Source organism: Enhydra lutris, unplaced genomic scaffold (genome assembly GCF_002288905.1).
Source record: "Enhydra lutris kenyoni isolate GAN:26980312 unplaced genomic scaffold, ASM228890v2 scaffoldscaffold48, whole genome shotgun sequence".
Lineage (NCBI taxonomy): Eukaryota > Metazoa > Chordata > Mammalia > Carnivora > Mustelidae > Enhydra > Enhydra lutris.
The window spans coordinates 7,248,754-7,269,823 of record NW_019154132.1 but is presented as its reverse complement, the minus strand read 5'-3'; the positions used below and the strand labels follow the sequence as shown (position 1 = coordinate 7,269,823).

Here is a 21,070-nt window from a genome sequence, read left to right as displayed (position 1 = left end):
GGGGGAGGGTTATGGGAGTGCATACATGTGGGTATGTGCATCTGTGTGTACACACATTCACTGAACTTGAGGCTTCTGTGCCTTGAGAGTTGCCCTGTTGATATCCTCTACCTCAATTATTTTAAGAAGTTTCAAAGTAGTTTCAGCAGTGTTTTATAGGCAGAGAACAAGTATGGTTCAGGTTACTAATGATCCAAAACATTTTTCATTGAAACTACAACACTAGAAGTACCTGTAATATGGGTATTAAAGAAATATTAAAAATAACACAAATTCAATTCAGATAGGGCTGGGGTAGAGGTGGTGAGCAATTTGCAACTTTAAATCCAAATGCCCCAGGAATGGGCAAAAAGCACAGGTGAGCTAGACACATACAAATTAATAAGAAATTCAATGCAAAACAGAAGCCCACCTATCCCTCTCAGCTCAATGACCCACCCACTGAAGACTGAAAGGATCAAGCTGAATTTCAAGAAAAAGGTTGTGATAAAAAAAGAAAAAGAGACAAAACCCAACTGACAACGTTTTAAAGAAGGAAAGCGTCAGGGTGCCGGGCCGGGGGGGGGGGGGGGGGGAGGGCAGGGGGTGGCTAGTCCAACGACACGCCCATGGAGGTGGCTGCTGGGTCCACAGGCAGAGCAAAATACCTGAGAAATTCGAGGAAACTTCCGACAGGAGAAGTCAGTGAATCCTAAGTCATGGAAGCCAGCAGGAATGGAAGGGTTGTTCTGAATGAAAGGCCTTCCCATCGCGTCCCTGGGAAGCTGTTTGTGGACAAGTGCGTTGTGGCGCAGCAATCCTCGGTGTGTTCGAAAGGTAACGCAGCAAATGTCACATCTGGCAGAAAAGAGGGACAGGATATGAGGGAGCCGCCAAGTCCGAGTCTCCACTTGCCCAGTAGTGTATTATGGTATTTTTTTGTTGCTTCATTTCAACAGAAGTAAAAATAATACGACGTCAAGGAGCTACTCTGTTCGTGGTTAGGACCAAGAAAACTCTTCCTCTAAAAAAAATGGTATTTTACCAATTTCTGCAGACAAAGTGATCATTTGAAAGGCTTTGCTCCCTCCCTCGACTCAATGGATTCTAATTATCATAAATGTTTAAAAGTCAAATAGCATACATTTGCACAGACTCTAGAACACCCCTTCTCTGACGGGGATGAAATGATCAGGATGAAATGATAATCAAATTTTCCGAGTGAATTCATAGCCTGCGACAGTGACTACGTATTCAATTCTGATATTACCAACATTATCTGAAAGACAATCGTGGCTCCTAGATCAGAAGCCAGGCATCCTGCAGGGGCACAGAGCACGCCCCTGGTCCGCGGGTGGGTATCCTGACTTTCATTGTATCGATGATAACACCGAGGTTCTTAAAAACCTTACATAACGTGGCCGAGGTCATATGGCCAAGTACGGAGCAAAGATAAAATATGAACCTTGTTCATCCTCCCGCCCACACCTGTTATGATACTGTCGCCTTTTCCTTGAAAGACTCCCACGGATGCAGTCCATCTAAAGGTCAGTACCCTCCACTTCAGAGATAACCTACACCTTAAGTATCCTGGGCCACACAGATGTGAGACAAACTACTTTAGTATTATTGCTTACTTTTATTTTTTTAGAGGGGAAGGGGGGACAGGGAGAAAGACAGAGACAGAGGGAAGTGGGGGGGGCAGGGAACGAGGAAAAAGAGAAAATCTTTTTTTTTTTTTTTAAGATTGTATTTATTTATTTGACAGAGAGAGAGACCACAAGCAGGCAGAGGCAGGCAGAGAGAGAGGGGGAAGCAGGCTCCCTGCTGAGCAGAAAGCCTGATACAGGGCTCAATCCCAGGACCCTGAGATCATGACCTGAGCCGAAGGCAGAGGCCCAACCCACTGAGCCACCCAGGCGCCCCGAAAGAGAGAAAATCTTGAGCAGGTTCCATGCCCAGCATGGAGCCTGATGCAGGGCCTGATCTCACAATCCTGAGATCATGACCTGAGCCGAAATTAAGAGTCTCTTGCTGAACTGAGCCAGCCAGGTGGCCCCAATTGCATTTTATGACGCTTCCTCCACTCTCCACACCAGTGTCACCATCTGAGTCTTCACTGAGAACCATCCTGACAACAACCCGATCATCAACAACCCCTAGACCAGTACGGAATACAGTAGCCACCCCAACCACACGTGACTACCTAAATTAATTAAAATTTCCTCAATCACATTACTCTCACTTCAACAGTGGCCTCAGGTAGCGCTGACCTACCACACTTGTGTGTTTCTATGACCGCAGAAAGTTCTGGTGGACGGGGCTGTGGGCCTAGCACCTTTCCAAGTATTTGCGTGTACACACGCATTTGTCTCTCACAAAGCCCCTAAAGCAGGTGCTGTTAGCGCTCCACAGGAAGGCACATGTGACATCGAGCGGTACAGTGACCCGCCCGAGTTTACACCACACAGACCTTAGCGGGAACCTCCTTTGCTCTGAAATTCTTCTCTGTTAAAAAAGAGACAGTAAATCACCCGGGAAGCAGCTGAGCTCCTTTCCTCTCGTGCTGAAAGAAAGAGGTGCCAAATATGTGCAAGTCCACTGTCCTTATCACACCGTGGCAGGCCACGGCAAGCGAGGTCCTATTGTGTGTCAGCCTCTCCCTTCTCCCGGGCCACCCCGGCCGCATCTCACCATGAGATTCCTGTCATCATTCCATTAAATTTAGAATCCCGGGTTCCTTCAGGATGACTTTGTGTTTTGAGTGGCTCATGGGAACCCGGTGTGACGAAGGCTCGAGGGAAAGCAGGGCCACAGAGAACCCGGGCTGCTTTTAGGTACCGAACTTCTCACAGCTGTGGGCCCACACGGCGCCGCTTCCTCCTCCCTCCCTGGCCCTGATCCCTGGGAACTCGTCATAGGCACATGGCCCATGTTCAGGGTGGCCCCCCAACTACAGGGAACCCTGACCAAAGTACCCAGAGGGCGACGCCGTGAGGAAGTGAAGGAGAGAAAACAGCCTGGCCGCAGCTGCCCAAGTGACAGTTTCATCAAGGGCCACGTGGCCCGTGTGGAGGGGCTGTGACCCCGAGGCCCCGTGGCAGCTCTGTCCTGTCCTGCTGCCATGGAAACGTCACTGCTGTCTTCCACCACGCGGACTTCAGTCCCCCTAGACTTAAAAGTTCAACTGCACACTCCTTGTTGTCACCACCCCAGCAGTCAGCTGGAAGCCATCCCCCAACCTGGAGAGAAATGTCTGGACTGGGGACATTTGACGCTGACCAGACAGTGGGTGATAGAAATTGCTGTTACTTTTAAAGTTGTAATATTTTGGTTGTGTGTGTGTGTTTTAAGTCCCTTTCCTTTACAGATATGTGATGAGATACTAATAAGTGAAATGTGATGCATGGGGCTTGTTCTGAAGTTGTCGGGGATGGGGGAAGAGGTGAATCACGATGGGCTAGGAATTCCTGAAACTGGGGGAATGAGGTTCATCACACTGTGCTATTTGCGCATACGTTTAACATGACCCTAATACACGTAAAAGAGAGTAACACCTAAAAAAAAAAAATAAAAAAGGGGAGGAAGAGAAACATCTAATTACAAATAGCCAATGAGAGAGGGCTGATTTCCCATCTGTTTTTTGAAGCTCCCACAACACTCAAAGCACTATTTGCGGCAGATGTGGACGGGGGGTCCAGTTTACAAAAACCCCAGAAGAGAAGCCCTCAACACTGAGTCTCACTCTGGCATGGGTGAAGGAAGGAGCCTGTTTCCCCAGCAAACCTATGGGACAATCAGACCTCTGGGAAAAAGGCAGACGGGGCCGGGGGTCGGAGGAAGGCAGGGGTATTAATGCGCAGGCAGAGCGAGCCACACTCGGCGTGCTGGGTGGTCAAGGCTGTGGCCTCACTTGGCGTGGCCTGTTGTGAACTGGAGATGGTTCCGATTTTCTCTTTCCCTGCCTTTTCCCCTCTGTCCTGGCTTGGCCAGAGGAAGGTGAGGTTTGGGAAGCTGCAGGAAACGGGAGCTGGTCTGTGCCTTCCATGGAAGGTGAGAACAAGAGGAGGTGATGAAGTCGAAGGCAGGCTCTGAGGGCTGCCCCTCGTAGGCACCTTGCCCCTGAGGTCTGCACTTACTCTTTCCAAATTAATAGTGAGCACTGACTACGTACATTTTGTGTAGGACATTTGGAGAGCATTTTGTTTATTTATTTTTAAAAATTTTATTTATTTATTTGACAGAGAGTGAGCACAGGCAGGGAGAGCAGCAGGCAGAGGAAGACAGAGAAGTACACTCCCCGCTGAGCAGGGAGCCAGATGCGGGACTCGATCCCAGGACCCCAGGATCATGACCTGAGCCAAAGGCAGCCGCTTCACCCACTGAGTCACCCAGATGCCCCTTGCAGAGTGTCTGAAACTCATCTTACTGGTGTCAGCTGCTGTCCTGTCCCGAATGCCGCGGAATCACAACAAATACCTGAGCTCATTCATCCTAACAACCCCGGACACAGACAGCGCTAGTAAGAGTCAAGGAGTGTGAGTGTGTGATCCATCAGCCACACCAGGGGGCTGGCCCCGGCTCCGCTCCCCCACCTCCCAAGACAGCAGGGGTTACTGCACCTCGTGGGGGAGGAGCTTACGGACAAAGTCAGGGAATGGGCTTGGGTGGGGCGTGCATTAAAAAGAAGCCACGAGGGGCGCCTGGGTGGCTCAGTGGGTTAAAGCCTCTGCCTTGGGCTCAGGTTATGATCTCAGGGTCCTGGGATCAAGCCCCGCGTTGGGCTCTCTACTCCGCAGGGAGCCTGCTTCCCTTCCTCTCTCTCTGCCTGCCTCTCTGCCTACTTGTAATCTCTGTCAAATAAATAAATACTTTAAAAAAAAAAGTTAAAATAAAAAATAAAAAAAGAAGCCACGTGGACGTGAACTATTTTATCTAACCCTAAAACACACACAGCCGACCCTCATTATGGGCAGATTCTGTACCCGTCCATTTGCCGACTTGCTACGACGTACTTGTACCCCCGCACCGTGCCTGCCCGGCATCCAGGGACACGCACAGCGAGCGGGGAATGCTGCGTCGCCAGACGCGCGCGCGCTCCCGGCTGCGGCTGAAGGAGGCCACGCCGCCCGCCGTCTCGCCGCAGCTCCTACTACAAACCAGTGTCCCTTCTACAGTCTACACAGGGCCATAGTTCCAGCCTTTCTGTGCTTTCTGCCGGTGAGACCGTGGTTTGAGACGGCTCCAAGCACAGTGCCAAACCCCGTGCGTGAGCGCGAGGAGCTGTGATGTGCGGCTGGTAGGAAGTGCGTGTGTCACACGAGCTCTGTTCAAGCGAGTTTCGGGGCCGGGGGGCGGGACGTCACTGTCCTCCGGTCAGTGCCATTTATCAACTAAGATTTCTTTAAACAGAAACAAACGTAAAACCAGAGTCTGTGTTGATTAGGTGATGAAAATGTAGCAGGGGTTCCCAAGAAAATAACCCTGTTTCCTCTAGGAACGACGGTTTCCTGTTCACTAATTCTGTGTTGCTGCAATCCCTGGGGACAGAACGACTGGGAGTAACAGTAAGTGACCGCAGGTTCACTCCCCGAGGGCTTACACTGGACTCTCACGGCACTGAGAGCAGATCCACGTCCGGGTCACTGCATGGACATCTTTATTTGCAGTTTTACGCTGCGTTTGTTCGTTTGTTTTTAAGATTTTTATTAGAGAGAGAGAGAGAGCACAAGCAGGGAGGGGGAAAGGCAGGCAGAGAGAGGGGCAGGCTCCCTGCTGAGCAGAGAGCGCGATGCAGGGGTCCATCCCCAGACCCTGAGATCATGACCTGAGCCAAAGGCAGATGCTTAACCCACTGAGCCACCCCGGTGTCCCAATAAGGAAAGTTCCTCTTATTTTTCTCTTGTACCCTAGAGACCTTTCGGAACACCATCCCCGAGTCTACTGCACTAGTGCACAGCTGGCTGGCTAGTAAGACGACTCAGGGTGAGGGGTGTCATGAGTCAGTGTTCTGAGAGGGAGGAGAGCGTCTCATGCTAGGGCAATGAGAGATGACGGCAGCTATCGCAGCCACAAGTTCTTAATGACACGGAGTTTCCTTCACTTCTCTCTAACATGTCTGTCCCCCCTCCATTCTCTCGTTCATCTTCAAACCCCTCGCGTTTCTGGCACCCAGGAGAATTTCACTCATAGTAGGTGCTCAGTAAACACACGGCTGCATTAACCAGCACCAGCCACAAGCTGTGTGTGCCCCCTGGAAGGCAGCTGGGGAACAGTGTGGGATGGGCTCAGGGACCAGAGACAGTGGGAGGGTAAGTGGAGGTTGTGCCAATCTTGGACAACTTATTTCATCTGTATTTTGATTGCCTGCTGGGCAATTTCCCAAACAGGCCTGAGATAGGAATTGCTCCCTCCATGACCTCCTTACTATATAGTGAGAATTAAGTGACAGGTCCTCAAATCTGTCCTCAAATCTCCCAGGCCTGGGAGAGCTCTTCCCCAGCCTTCTCTGGGCCCGACTGCTCCCCTATCTGTAACATGGGGATTCTTAGAGTTATGGTCAGCGACGGAGAATAAAATGCTTGGAAAACTACAAGGGGCTACTCCAAACTTAACCATGAGCATGTACTGCTCAGAACAAAAACCATCAGGAATAGCCCATTTCCTGGCCATGAGAGCAAATATGAAAACACAGGGAAAATGAATTTTAATTTTGAAAGGATGTGTTCTCTCTCTTCATTCTCAAGAACTTTACCACAGTCTCCACTGTTTCTGTTTCATCTTGAGACGCACAGGAGAAATGTGCGTTCTTTCTGGTCGCCCTCTGTCCTGCGCCACCTGCTTCCCTGCACCACCCCACACCCCTGCCCCCATCCCCGGTCCTGGGGCCACAGCTCAGAAGAGAAGCGCATGCCATCCTGGCCTGCACATGCCCTCAGAGCCTCCTAATAAAATCTAAATGAGGCCAAGAGCCACAGCTTCACGCCTCTCCATTCCTGGGATTCAATCAATGTGTTCCTATTTCGCTTCTGAAAAGCTACAGAATGTCATCTCATAAGCTGCTCCAAAGTGGTGGTGGTGAGGCGGGGGATAAAAACTTGCTTTGAAACCAGAAGCACAGCGCAGGGATGGTTACAAGGAAGAAAATGAAACGCCACAGAAAAACGCTGCTTCCCATCTCCCGCTCGGCACCTGCTGGCAGACCTTAAATAAAACCAGTGTGGAAAACCATCACCCAGAAATGTTGGGCAGGCTTTGTCAGCCAGAGACACTCCGGTTCAACCAGCCTTCCCAAGGCCCCAGGAAGAACACTTTGCAACTGTTTCTAAAGAGCTCTTCAAGGACAATGGAGATCATTGTTCATCTGTGGGCAACGCTGCTCCCTGCGGGCCCTGACCCAGGGGTGTTTGCTAACCTCACTTGGGCTTGTCAGTCTTCATGAAGACCACAGCTATGGGTCAGGTGGGCCCCACTGCTCTACCCTCCCCCCTGGGCTTGTGGGATCTCTCCAGCGTGCCCCGATGCCAGCCGCTCCAGGGACCCATGGGCAGCACCACTGCAGGACACGCCGAAGGAGCAGGACCTCACTTTAGAAGCCGTGGGACCGCGGAGCGCTGGAGGGCGATTGCATCTTGCCTGTGAACCTAAGAGTGTGCCAGAGGGAAATCTTACAAACGCAAGAGATTGCTTTCCGATACTGAGGCAATGCAAGAGGAGGGCAACTTTCCCACATGGAGAACTTCACCATCAGTTAAGATCAGGGCATTTGGGGGAAAGCGTTAAACCAGTGAATGCTAGCCATGGGGTTTACAGATGCCAACAGAACTCTTCTAAAAAAACAAAACCTCCTTTTTTTTTTTTTTTCCTTTTTACATCACCTACTGATGTAAATTACTCAAAGGAAAACAAAAATTCATCAACGGAAAACTCTCCGAAGACAAGGTGAGGTTACAAATCAAACACAGGGATGAATACTACCAGGGACATTTGGCTTGTCCTCAACTTACACACACACACCTGTGTATGCATGAGCTCCAAATCATTCTGCTCACAGAAACAGTGTTTCTGGACCCCAAGATAGTCCACCAGAGCCTGTTTCACCCAGAAAACACCTGAATTCCAGCACATGTTAGGAAATGCTTCTAGCAGAAAGAAAACTTCATTTAGAGTCCTGGAGATCTTACCATGCCCCCCCCCACCCCCCGCCATGTGACATCCCAGCCTCCCGCAGAGCTGGCTTGGTCACACCGGATCCTGTTATGGGGCCCGGGGCTCTGCAGTTGGGTTAGGGGTGGGTGGGAAGGCAGGAGGGATGGTCTTGGGGCATGTAGTCAGGGCTGTCCTAATAGCAAAGGGGCGAAGCGGCTGCCTGCAGCTTATCTGCCCCCCACCCCCCCGCTTCCCTTAGCACTGCCGCAGTGTCACTGAAAGGGTATGGGTAGGTGTGAAGCACAGATAGGAGAGGCCTGGGGTGGGAGTGTCAGAGGAGGGAAATGCCTCCCAGCAGCATGCAGGGGGGATGAGCCGAGTTTCTACTGCGGCCCCTGTGGCTGGAGGGACACACCGCCACCACCAATAAATACACTTTATCCACGGTCCTTGCTGTCCCTTCTGCAGAAATTAAACAAAATCACACAGCAGATGGGCCCCAGATTTGACGTGGGCTGGCCTGGAAGAGAAGCCCAATTCTCACAGGCACGGGGAACTACGCTGGTGCTGAAGCCACAGAGAGACCCTACCCCGCCGGCCGCGGCTCAGCCTCCGCCGCTGGCTGTCACAGGCCCACGGACAAGGGCAAGGGCGGGAAGAAGCCAGCTCCAGCCCGTCAAGGGGATCCTCTCCTTCCTTAGCTGAGGGCTCTGTCCTTTCAACTCTCAAAGGACCTGAGTGACAATGAATGATGTCCCTACGCATACCCAGATCCACCACTAGTCTTCAAAAGACAAAAGTTAAAATTTTAAACTCGCGAATCGAGGGCAGACGCATGCGTCCCACAGCGCGCCTGTGACAATGGGACCAGGCACCGGGTATCAGTTTTCTTATAACCAGTGCCCTGGTGAGAAGACGCTGCATCCTTCACATCCTCCCTTCTCACTGATTTCTCCCAAGAGAACTACAGAACCCTGCGCTGGGGCGGAAACGTGCACTGGGACGAACGTGCTCTTCCCGTCGGGGCATGTAGGGGTGCAGGGGGTGAGGGTCCAAGGAAGCCTGGCACAAAGCCAGCACTTCTGAAGGCTCAAAGGAGAGCGAACAGTTACCCTACCAGGAACCGCCGTCACCCTTCAATGAGGCATATGTCCCCAGCGATAGGAGTGGGTTTCCCAGACAGCCTTCCCAGAGGACCTACGATGGGAAGGAAGCCTGCGAACACATCCAAGATGGAGAGTCAAGCCCAGGGAAACCTGAAGGCAAAGTTATGAGCAATGGGCTTTACTGAAGCGGGAAAGCAAGGCCACCAAAAGGCTTTAAAATGAAAACCTTGTGGCTAAACAGATTTGGGGATTATGAGCTCCTCCCAGTGTGTGCCACAGTCCTACTGTACTCATCTGGTGACCTCAGCGCTCCAGAACAAGAAGAAAACTCGGACGTCCACGGAAAAGCTTAAGAGCAGACCGAAGAAAGAACCAGAACCTTGCCGTCAGGTGCCTCACCTTTATGGCCAAGTCATATCCACCAGGATGGCAGTTAAGGGGCAGGGGAACTCCATCAAGAACGGTTTTTATATAAATTATATATATTTTCCTACGCTAAACATATTTAATTTTTGAAAGCCTGCTTTGGCAAATTTCAAACATTAGGAAACATCCCTTTAGAACCTCTGGTTTCCCTAAACATCTAAGAAAATGATGTGTAGTTCTACTATTTAAAAGCTATCCAGCCCCTTCAAGCTTCTAACTATCCAGCGTTCACAGCTGGATTACAAAATGCAGTGGGCATGACTCAAACCAAATTTAAACAGTCCTTCTGCTTCCCAACCTTTACAGAAGCAAAGCTAGATGAAAGGGGCTGTTGATGACAAGGAGGACTCAAGGGCAGACGGCTTTCATGCTCTCTTGTCAAATACAAAGTACCTGGGAAAAGCCCCTGAATGGGACGCCTCAGTTTCCCTGGAATAGGATACCCGTCTGAGGACTGCACTGCTCCCTTCCTCCTCACCACAGTCCACAGATGCATTTTCCAGCCGGGGAACCAGCCTCGGCTTGCCTGGGGGCCAGGGACACACTAGGCGGCAGGCTGGGATGGGGCTGGCCGGCAGAACCCTGACTCCACAACTCTGTTCAGAGGACAATGACTCCAACCCACGGCACGCTCTTAATGGCTGGACACCAGACAGTGGCTCACACTCCTACTCCCTGAGCAGCCAGCGGGCCGGGCCCCTGTCATCAGAACCCGGGAGATACCTTCCCAGGAAAGCTGAGCTCACCGGGCTACTTCCTTGAGATACTGAATTTCTTGCTCATTACAGTGTTTTAATCCAGAGACTGACATTCCTTTTTTAAAGGGATTTCATGCTTCATTTTTCTCCTGCTCGGTCTCCAGAGGCAGAAAGGGGTAAGTGCAAACAACCTCTCCTGGGAGCCCCACCCGGCTCAGACATTCCTGCCCTGGTGCCCACCCTCCCCTCCCCTCCCCTCCCCTCCCAGCCCGAGAACTGACATCCAACAGCTGCACTAATCTCTCCCAGTTGCTGGGAGCAACAGTGAGGGCCTGTGACAGGGCCTTGGCCGATGGCGGGCGGCAGCTTGCCCTCCCCACGCCCAGGAATCCACCCGACTGCACACGGCGTCCGACACCCTGGCCAGACTGTTCAACCAACCAGTGTGGCGTGAAGTCGGGCAGGTCTGAGGCACTTCACAGCGGGCAGGCTGGGGTGAGCACAGAAGCTGGGGGCCACCTTGGCTCTCAACAGCCTGAGCCCCGGGAGAGGCCCTCGGGCAGGGAGGAAAGGGGACATCCTGACGATGGTGTCTCCAACTTGCAGGTTGGCGGTGGGGGCAAGGGGGCAACAATGATGACACCACACACAGACACACACACACACACACACACACACACACACACAGACACACACACAGACACAGACACACAGACACATACAGACACACACACACACACACACAGACACACACACACAGACACACACACACAGACACACACACACACAGACACACACACGTGTGCGTCCCCCCACCCCACCCTTTTTTAGCTCCCAACACTGTTTCAAACCTGCCTCCGCCTGGCCAAGCCACAGACAGCTGGGAGTCTTCAATACAAGATGTTAATGACTATTTTTTATATTCTTTCCTTATTTCTAGGATGACATTTAAGTGTGGGACCAATAGCATGTCAACTAGTCTGAGAGGCTCCCTGCAGGTGATGGGGTGTGCAGGGGAGGGGGTACAGCAAAGGGAGCCCAACATTCCTTGGAACACTTGACAATGCAGAAGAAAGAAGATTCTGGTACCTTGCTCCACCACCAGGACGAGGGGGTGGCCTTTGGCCTGGCCCGCACGCCTGTGACAACATGCACCCTCACTGTGCAGGACAGGCCCACCTACAGCAGGGAGGCTGTACCCTTGAGAGCTCACTCGTGTTCCCCGAAGACTAATTCCTGACCTAGATTCCACACAACCGAGATCAAGTTGATCAGGCGGAGGACAGCCTCCACCTGGAGGAAACCGTGAGGTACCAGCCCAGCTCGTGACGTGGAAAACGTCAAGGGAAGCTCTACACTGACTGCTCAGGCTCCCTCTGCAAACCGTGTCCTTCCTGGCCCCGAACCTGTCCCTTTCGCCGTGTTTCATAACTGCCCATTTCCTTGTTTTCTGACTAGCCCTCGAGGGGCCCTGTCTCCAACATCACTGTTTTTTCCCTTCAAGTCTGGTGAAGTGCCTGACACACAGTCAGCACTCAATCATTTGGATCCATTTTAATGGAAATAATTTAAAAATTATTTATTATCTGTCCTTTCATCAAGAAGCCATGTAACATCAGACAATAACTTTTGCTGAATTCTGCCCTCAGCAATAGCCTCAGAGCCACGTAACCAGCCAGCTGTCACCCCTCCTGGCCCAGCACCCCCCCCAACCCCGCTAGCCTGAGACAAGTCATTCACACGCAAGACCAGGGGCCTCTCCAGGCACCTCCTACCCCCGCTGTAGGCGGGCTTGTCCTGGCCTGCGTCTGTGCGGTGGGCTCTGCACACCTGAATCGTGGCTGGCTCAGACTCAGAGGGGCCATGACTGTACCCCACGCCCGGACTGTATGTAGCCAGGAATGCGAAACGCATCACCAACAGTTTTTACACTGATTGTACGTTGACACTGTATTTTTGGTATTGTTGCTACGAGTATGATCGTTTCTGCCTATTTCTTTTTCTTTTTTAAAAGGTGACCAGTAGAACATTCAAAACACTTTGCCCATCAACGTCTGATTCCAAATGCCGGCTCTCTGCCACTCCCCCTTGTCTAGGGGGCTGCGGATTTAGTGCTGGTCATGTCAGGGCCCAAGCAACACCCGGCACGAAGAGCTACAGCCACCACGAGCAGCTTCCTGCCGGCCTTTTGCTCTACACTCAGCTTCGTGAACTTGGAACAGGAATGGGGAACAGACTCAGCGTTTACACCCGTTTGGACTTCCAACACTTTCTATTAAGGGACAATAGGCATCTTGCCAGCTTTGGGGACGGAGAAGGGGGGGGGTCAGAGCAGGAGAGCGAGAAGCCAACAGCTGTTTTGAGTTATAAACTTTCTGTTTAAGCCGGTAGCATCCCACTGTGGTTCTGCTGCCACTGGGGTTTGCAAATGGAGTCGGTGTCTATTTTAGCTCTGGGTTAACAAGCAGTGTCTCCCACCGGCTCCTGTCACAGTTCACTGGCTGGCTGGGCCCCGCCGGCTCCTGCCTGCCCCCACGGCCTCCTCTGATAGCAGGCTATTATGTGGAACAGCGGAGCAGAGAGGAGAAGAGGGGAATTAACTATGTTCTATAATCAAGTCCCTTTGGTTTCCAGATGCAAGCCCCACCCCACATCGCAGCAGCCACTAGACGGGGGATGGCTGGCTTGCCCCCCACAACGGATGGGCTGCAGGCACAGCATCCAGGGGCTCCAGCAGGGTGGAAGACGGCTGGATGGGGCCGAGTCCCCAGCCCGCTACAACGCTGCTCTGGGCAACCCCTCACAAGACAGAAGCCATCATTCCCGAGCGGGCAAGGAGAATAGGCAGGACTTCACAGTGCATCTGCCTCGTCACAGCCTTGGGGACACGGCACGTGAATTACCCACTAAAGCGTGCAGAGCAGGACAAGCAGCATCCAGTGCACTTCCCATCCCCGCCTCGGAGCAGCAAGGCCAGCCTGTCCCTGGGGCAGGTGCTGGTCTGGGAGGCCCCACTCCGGGGGAAGCCAGCCCCTCATCCAGGCTCGAGCTTCTGCTCTCACTGCTATATGCTGTGCCGCACACGCGCCGGCGGCCCCCATCTCTCTCGCGAGAGTCTGATTATTCTCTCTGTAGGATGGGATTCTCTAGAAGGGGGCAAATGGATTGTTCCTAAGATGGTATGTGATCCCAAGTGAAATAAAACACCCAGAGGAGCTCCGAGACGCACAGTGCGTTCCCTCTCTGTAGTGCCCGGTCACATGGCTGACTGGCAGGGGCGCAGGGTGGTGGCTGGGGTCCCACGTGCGATTGTGGGCTGTGCCCACGACTCACCCTGTGAGGCCTCACCTCTGTCTGCTTAGGCTCTCAGCTGAGAAAGCCATCTCAACATTCACCGCCCACCACAAGCCCACATCCTGGGGATGCTGTGGACGTTCACGAGACCAGGAACATTCCCGCATCTCTCAGGACTGGGCCTGCAAAAGGAAGGGCCAAGTGCCTTTTCCTGGTGGACAGAAGGACAGCAGGAATCTAAGGCCTGAAAAGGAACACGGGGATTACGTGGCACGAAGGTCACGGCCAGCTGGCGGAGGTCCCTCGAGAGCAGGGTGGGATCCGGGAGTTCTGACCACCAGCCTCTCCTATGTGGCCAGCGGGCACTTTCCCGAGATGGGGGAGTAATGAAAAGACATTCTGTAGCACCTCAATGGCTCAGCAGTTTAAACCCTTCATACATTCTTTCTTCCCCTAACGGAAAAATGTCCAGCAAACGTGAGGAAGTACAATGCTATCTGATGCGGATTTCATTACCACACGGTGAGGCTTTTCCCCCGATTCTTCACTCCCAAGTCACAACCTAACACGTGTCCTGAGAGGGAGAGCGGGTCCAGACATCGGTGAGTCTGACAGGCGTCCAGACTCTGCTCCCAAGCTGTCTCCCGAAACCCAGCCCTGCAAACGTGCATGCGCTTGCCCTGCTCTGGGAGAAGCCTCAGCCGTGCCTCACAGGACACCACCTTCCGATCTGGTCGCTCCCTTGTGGCCCCTGGTTCTTCTTGGTGCTTAAAAACCACGGCAGTAGCCTTTTTAAAAGTGGCAATTCTGCCGAAACCTTTCCAAGCCTGTCTGTCACTAAGAACACAGGACTTGCTGCCCAATGAGAAAGTTCTGCGAGAAGATGGGGAAGGAAAGCCGAGGGGACCCCGTCCGCAGCCCAGCCCTGAGCACCGCTGGAGTCCTTGCACCAGCCACCGTCTCTGCCTGGGCAGGGGAAGGAGCCCCAAACCTGGAGCCAGCAACCCAGACCAGCAGAACCTGCACCTCTTGCTGTCTGCCTGTGTCGGGCTTCATGTTCGGTCGACGGTCTTGCATGAAGCAGAAGCCTTCTTACCCCTAAAGGCTTTTGTGAGGTTTCTGTGCTACCAGTGTGATCCAGGTGAAACACTAACGAGCAGCTGGTATGCCCTCCTGTCCTTACCACAGGCTCCTGCACGGCTAACAGTCACCTAGGCTGCAATGCCTCTTGCGTCACAGAAAATATGCTTGCTGCCCCAAAGTCCCCTGTCACAGGGGATGCCCCGTGCACCGGGCCATCACAACTGCTCTGGGGCCCGGGCCTGGCCTGGCCTGTCACCAAACCCAAGTCAAATCCCTTTAGCTCAGTTTGGAGGACGAGGGAGTGAGGATCGGCCCTATGTTGGAGGGCACTGGAATGAAAAAGAGCTTTCCAGACGACAGGTGCGTTCCAGCCCCTCTCCTACCTTAGCGGGTTATCTGAGTGGGTCTCCATGTGGGTCTCCAGTCCATACTTGCAAACGAACTCCTTGAAGCATATGGGGCAGTGAAACACTTCATCAGCCTTCTCCAAGTCCCCCGGCTGCCCATCTTCCACCATCTTGGGAGGAAAGGAAAAAAGTGAAGTCATGAAGGAGGTCCCCCATACGGTCTGCTTCAGAAGAGAAGCCCAATACTCAGTCCAGATCTACAGGGAGGCCACGGACCAGTCCTTCATCCATGCAGCAAATCCTCCCCAAGCACTTCCATCCCCCACCTTCAACACACTCATTCAGTCCATCCACGCTTAGGGAGCACCCGGTGTCTGACAGGGACAGAGAACAACAGGAGTCCCTAACGGCATAAGCCTCCCCTCCAGCTGGAGAAACCAAACAGCACAGAGCAATGACACAAGCTCCTCACTTCGCGGGGCTCAGCGTGCGGGGCCCACAGAGGAAGTGCACACGGGGAATGCTTTCCTGCAGACACCTTGCGAAACAGTGTCGGAAGACACAGGTTAAAAGCGTAGGATGTCTGCCAAGTCCCCAGACTGTGAGAATAAAGACTAGAGGTATTTCTGCCAGGAGTCCCGTGGTTAGGCACAGCGGCACGGGTCAGTGAGGGGCGTGGTGGTGGTGGCAAGAACCTTTTTAGCAGGTGCTGGGTCTTCTTTCTCTGACTCAGCATCGTGACTCAGTTTCCTCTTGGAGGGCAGCCGCCTACGCTTCAGTGGGGATGGGGGGGCCGTAGCTGTAGCACTGTTAGGGTCCTTCTCGTGAATCTTCATATGTCTGGAAAGAAACACACACATACACACACACTGTGATTTGGCAAAAAACTGAATTGGTTGGTTTCTTCTAAATTTTTCGTATTTTTTGTATAATATGTTTAGGTGTTGGTTGAATTTTCTTTAAGACAGACACTACGATTTATACAGTGACCACTCTCTTTTTAAAGCCTTCTATGGGGGCACTTGGGTGGCTCAGTGGGTTAAAGCCTCTGACTTACGGCTCAGGTCATGGTCCCGGGGTCCTGGGATTGAGCCCCACATTGGGCTCTCTGCTCAGCTGGGAGTCTGCTTCTCCCCTCTCTCTGCCTGCCTCTCTGCCTACTTGTGATCTTTATCAGATAAACAAATAAAAAAAAATCTTAAAAAAAAAAAGTCACTGCTTACCTCTTTCTCAAAAAAAAAAAAAAAAAAAAAAGCCTTCTATGATCTCCCTGAAGCCCTCCACAAAGCTCTCACAGGTGCTATCCAAAAATGTCCCTCAACGCTTTGCTGTCTGTCAGAAGTCATTCTGAATTTCACTGACACCAATGAGATGAAAAAACCATGTGATTGCCTCTTGTACGTATTCAGATGAGAGGTACTACTTCAGGACACACGACTCTACAGGATAAGGGATCCCCAGACACGGCCAGTTCACACATCGAGCGATCACTCTGCACTCGCCCCCAGAACCCACCTCGCACACGCCGGCACTACGTGCTCGCTCTCCTCTGCTTTCGGAGGAGGCACGCTGGGGGTCGAATCTGAGAAGTGCTAATGCAGCCCATGTCTGGAGTGAACCTGAAAGGCTTTCCGTGTTGTTCACGGTGTTACGCGGATTTACAGATGGTGCGAGGAGCGGGGGCAAGGCAATGAGTAAGCTGCACGTCGCGACCCTGACATCTGCAGGGCCAGGAACACACGTGTGAGAAAGCATTACATACAGTCTGTCTGTCTGCTCCACAAAGAAAGCTTAATGGGTGGCCTGATTTAAGTGGCCTTACTGGAAAGTTCTAAAGCAAACACCCTAAGAACACGGTCCCAAGGCCCATAAGGAGGGAGAGGTATTACAAAAAGACGGTCATTCTCAATTTCCTTCCTTTGTGACATAAAGGGTTTGGTTTTCCTAATGACAATCGTCATCACCATCATCTTTGGGGTTAAACTGTGCCAGATGTAGGAACAAAGTCCCAGTTTCTTAGAAAGAGCTCTTTCATTGGATTATCTCACTGGGGAAGCACAAAGGAAAGGGGAGAGACCGCGAGGCGTTCAGTCCCACTTCCAGGCAGTCTCGTCATACTTCCAGAAAGAAGCGCAACTCAGCTCAGCTCCTTCTTTAGAGGGGAAAGGCCAGGGATGACAAGGCTAAGACGCCTGTTAACTGGCGAGCAGGACAATTCAGGTGCGTGGGCCAATGGTGCAAAGAGACAGTTGAGGTAAGGCCTTTCCCCCCAATAATCCTGCCCTGTGCTACCCACGGGTGTGCGGGGCTCAGACCCTGGGCATCTCCTATTCCATTCTACAGACATACTTTAGGAGGCAGAGGGCCCCCACAGCAGCCCTGACTATCTCTGCCCCGGCTCACAAAGCGCCAGCCCAGCAAAGCCACCACTAGGTGGGATGTGGCCTTGCCCTGGAGGGGACGGGCCTCAGGCCAAACCTCTGTTCTCCAGGTTGGGGGGCTCGGGGTGGGGAGTGGGGGGGGGGGTGGTCAGTGTGGTGGAGCAGGAAAACCGAAAGGGAGAAAATGGAAAAGAACCACAGAGAACCACCAAGCCCATGTCCACCTAATTTTTTGCTGAGATTATCAGGGAAGGGTCCTTTATTACTACTTCTTGGCCATCTAAAACCCCAGGAAAGGTCTTGGGAACCAAGAGCCTCATTCTAAGTACCCCTTCTATTCCAAGCTGATCGGGATTTAGAGAACATGACTTACTATCAGTGTTTAGAAGGAAAAAGGAAAAGGCTAGCAAGGTTGATTATTTATTGTATTGCATAGTTCAGTTTTAGAAATGTAAAAATAAAATGTTTTAAAGCACCTAAGAACTGAGGAAGTATGAAAAATACCATGGGATGTAAGTTAGACCAACTCCTCTCAACAAGTCACTAAAACATTAAATGAAAGACAAATGCCTTCTCTACGGCTGACAGGTGACCTGTGCCCATGAACACGAGGCCACAAACAACCTCAGAGAACACCGGAAATCCGAGACTGACAGCCAGAAAGGACTCACTCACTCAAGCTACACCTTTATTACCTAGTTCTGGGGTGTGTTGGAAGCGGTTTCCACAGAGCAGAGGACAAGGAAGGACAGCAGTGAGCACACAGCGAGGACCTGGTGGGGGTTTACGGGTCCTCATGCCCACTCTGCGGACGAGGCTGCGGAAGAGGAGAGGCTGACACGCCCGGGCCCTCACAGCCAGGATGGACCCATGTGTGCCCACTGTTGCATTTGGGCTCTCCCCCAAGACTGCCTCAAGCCAAGCCTTCGATCTGTGTTCTGGATCACTGGCAGGAACCTCAGGGCTCCAGCCCAACCCCAGACACTTCCTCTCCAAGTGACTATGGTCCAAGGCCTCGCACCTGGTACCAAGCTCTAGCCCGATGTCAAGAGAACGAAAGAGATCACTCTCCACCCCCAGTTCTGCCTCTGTCTTCTTTTGAAAATCTGGGGCTGCCCTTGAGCTGCATCATTGCTAAAGGCAGGAAAAGGAGACCAGATCAAAGCAGTCTCAGAGGGCTTGGTGGCAAGCACGTCAATGCACTCTAGTTCTCCGGCCAAGCCCTCTGGAGCTTCAGGTTCAAAGCTCCAGCGTGCTGCTCCCTTTTGGGGTTCAATCTCCGACTGGGAGTTCCAGTCTGTCCCTTCGGCAACATGGTGACCAACAGCTGCAGGTTCATGAACTCAACTCAGTCCAGAGTCCGGCTGCCAGGGTCTGGGAGCCTCAGCTGTTTCTGAATCTGGATATGATGTGTAGTTGAGACATCGTCTAACCTGGCCCCTTCCCTTCTTCCCTGGGCTCCAATAGCAGGAGTGGCAACACTAACTGTCCACTTCCTCCCGAATGCTCACAGGAAGTGGGGCGTGCCACCAAAATGAGCGAGTAATGGCCTCTTCCCCCTCAGAGTGTGGCCAACGCAGACAGGAGGACTGGCGGGGAGGGCAATTCTATCTCTTCTTTAGAAGGCTTGCATCTGTTTTTCTCTCAGGTTTTATTTCAAGGACGAATGCTTCTCGTTTCTACATACCCTAAGCACCCGTACACTCCAGCGAGCCTCAGATCTGGCAGGGAGCTGAGATGCTAGCCAGCCTCCTCCCAGCACAGAAAGCCCCCAGCGCACCAGAGAGATCGGCATTTCATGATGCTCAAACGCTTTTCCATTTTCAATGATGCTAATTATTAAAACCATCTTTTCCGTGTTGAGCCAAAAATCCCATCCTTCCTTTAAATGCGTATCTGTCCTCAGGGGCAATGTCGAATCAAGTCTACATTCTCTCCTAGAGGGCAGCTCTTCCATTAATTCAAGAGGACTATGGCGTTTCTCCGAAGTTTCTCTTCGCTGAGCTAGACAACTCCAGCTCCTCCAGCCAGCCCCCTCAGGCTCTGCCAAATCATACCGGTCATTCCTAACCCTGGGATGTGCCCCAGTGCATGGCTCTCTCTTCAGCCATGCTGGATCAGAACGAGGCGCCATCTGGCTGTGGTCTGAGGGTACAGGGCACAGGACTGGGGTGCCCACCTCTGCAGGTGGTGTAAACAGAGCTGGGGTTCCCATGTGCGTGTTCAACAATGATGTCACACCCTCAGCTCCAACTAAGATCCCCGTGACTTCTTTGCTCCAACAGCCATCGAGCCCCATCTTCTCCACTCTACACTGGAGCCCTTTCCACGTTTTCATTTGCCAGACTGGCAGGGATGAGACATGAGGGATGAGACATGGTGCTGCTCTCATGCACTGCTGATGGGAGCAAAAATGGAACGTACCTTTCTGCAACGCGGCTGAGCAACAGGGAGCAGGATTTTAAATATGTATGCCCTTTATTCCAGCAATTCCACTCCGAGGACTTGGTCTTGAAGATCAAGAGTTGAATAAATGTGCAGGGATTTATGCACAAGGACTGAGGTACCATGAGAACTCACGATGGGTACGCTGCAGAAACACCGACATGCAACGGCCGCATAAACTGACCTCCCTGATCTCCCTCTTGCCCTGCTTCCCTACACCACAGCCAGGCGGAGCTTCTAAAACACCGCTCACATCACACCACTCCCCTGCTCGTTAAATGCCTCTGACGGCTCCCTTCCTAGAACTAAGCTAGCCTTGGCCTATTTCTCAGGCCTCATCTGTTGACACCCCATCCTGATCTCAAGGCCCTCTGAGACATACGAGTTCTCTGTGGGACAGAGGACCCAGCGCTGGTACATTTGCTGCTCCTGCCTCCGCTGCTCCATCCCAAATCCCTAGGGCTGGTGCCCGCCATTCAGACTCCATGACAAGCATCCCACCATCTCACACAGAGGCTCTCACGCCCACGACCCTGTTTCACCTTCCTCAAAGAACATACCAGAAACTGAAAATACAGTGTATTTCACTCGTTGGACTGTTTCCTCAGCCTCAACCAAAAATAAGTTTCATCATAGCACTGGCCCTTGGTGGCACCTGGTAGGTGGTCGACTGCCAGATGGCTGAATGGCCGGACTGACGGATGGATGAAGGACGTGCAGAAAACCTGTTCACCTGCCATCTCTCTACAGCCATGTCCTCAGCCTCCAAGAAACCTCATGATTAATGCCCTTCCTAGGGTTTAATGTGGGGAAACTCGACAGGAGACTGTAAACACTGCTGTGGTAAAGGGACCTGAATGAAAGCACACCAAAAAATGAATACTGAGGACCCATGCGAATTTCTCCCATTATTGGTACAAATCTGTGTTCGTATATTCAAAACTCCACCTATGTTCACAGTAAGCTGCTTCTGGCACAAAATTCTAGAACTTTCCTTCAGAGGCCTGTCACTTCAGTCTTAGAAATCCTGCCACACCATGGCATAAGGAAGGAATGTTATCAGAACTCTTTGAGGATTCAAGTGAAGTTTTCTCCCATTCATAACACCTGGGCTGGGGGCCTGGTGTTATCTGTTTGGCGGGCGGGGGGGGGGGGGGGGGGGG

General features: G+C 52.2%; 1 protein-coding gene across 6 annotated transcripts in view; it reads right to left on the bottom strand.

Moving 5' to 3' along the window:
* The window catches only part of LOC111156656 (ras responsive element binding protein 1), a 128,173-nt gene that overhangs the window by 20,217 nt on the left and 86,886 nt on the right, over positions 1-21,070 (bottom strand). For all 6 annotated transcript variants that reach the window (XM_022517680.1, XM_022517681.1, XM_022517684.1 and 3 more), the window contains 3 exons: positions 15,777-15,921; positions 15,118-15,251; positions 648-837 (listed from right to left, as the gene is read on the bottom strand). In XM_022517680.1, coding sequence (XP_022373388.1) covers positions 648-837; positions 15,118-15,251; positions 15,777-15,921 — 469 coding nt within the window. The remainder of the gene's footprint in view (positions 1-647; positions 838-15,117; positions 15,252-15,776; positions 15,922-21,070) is intronic.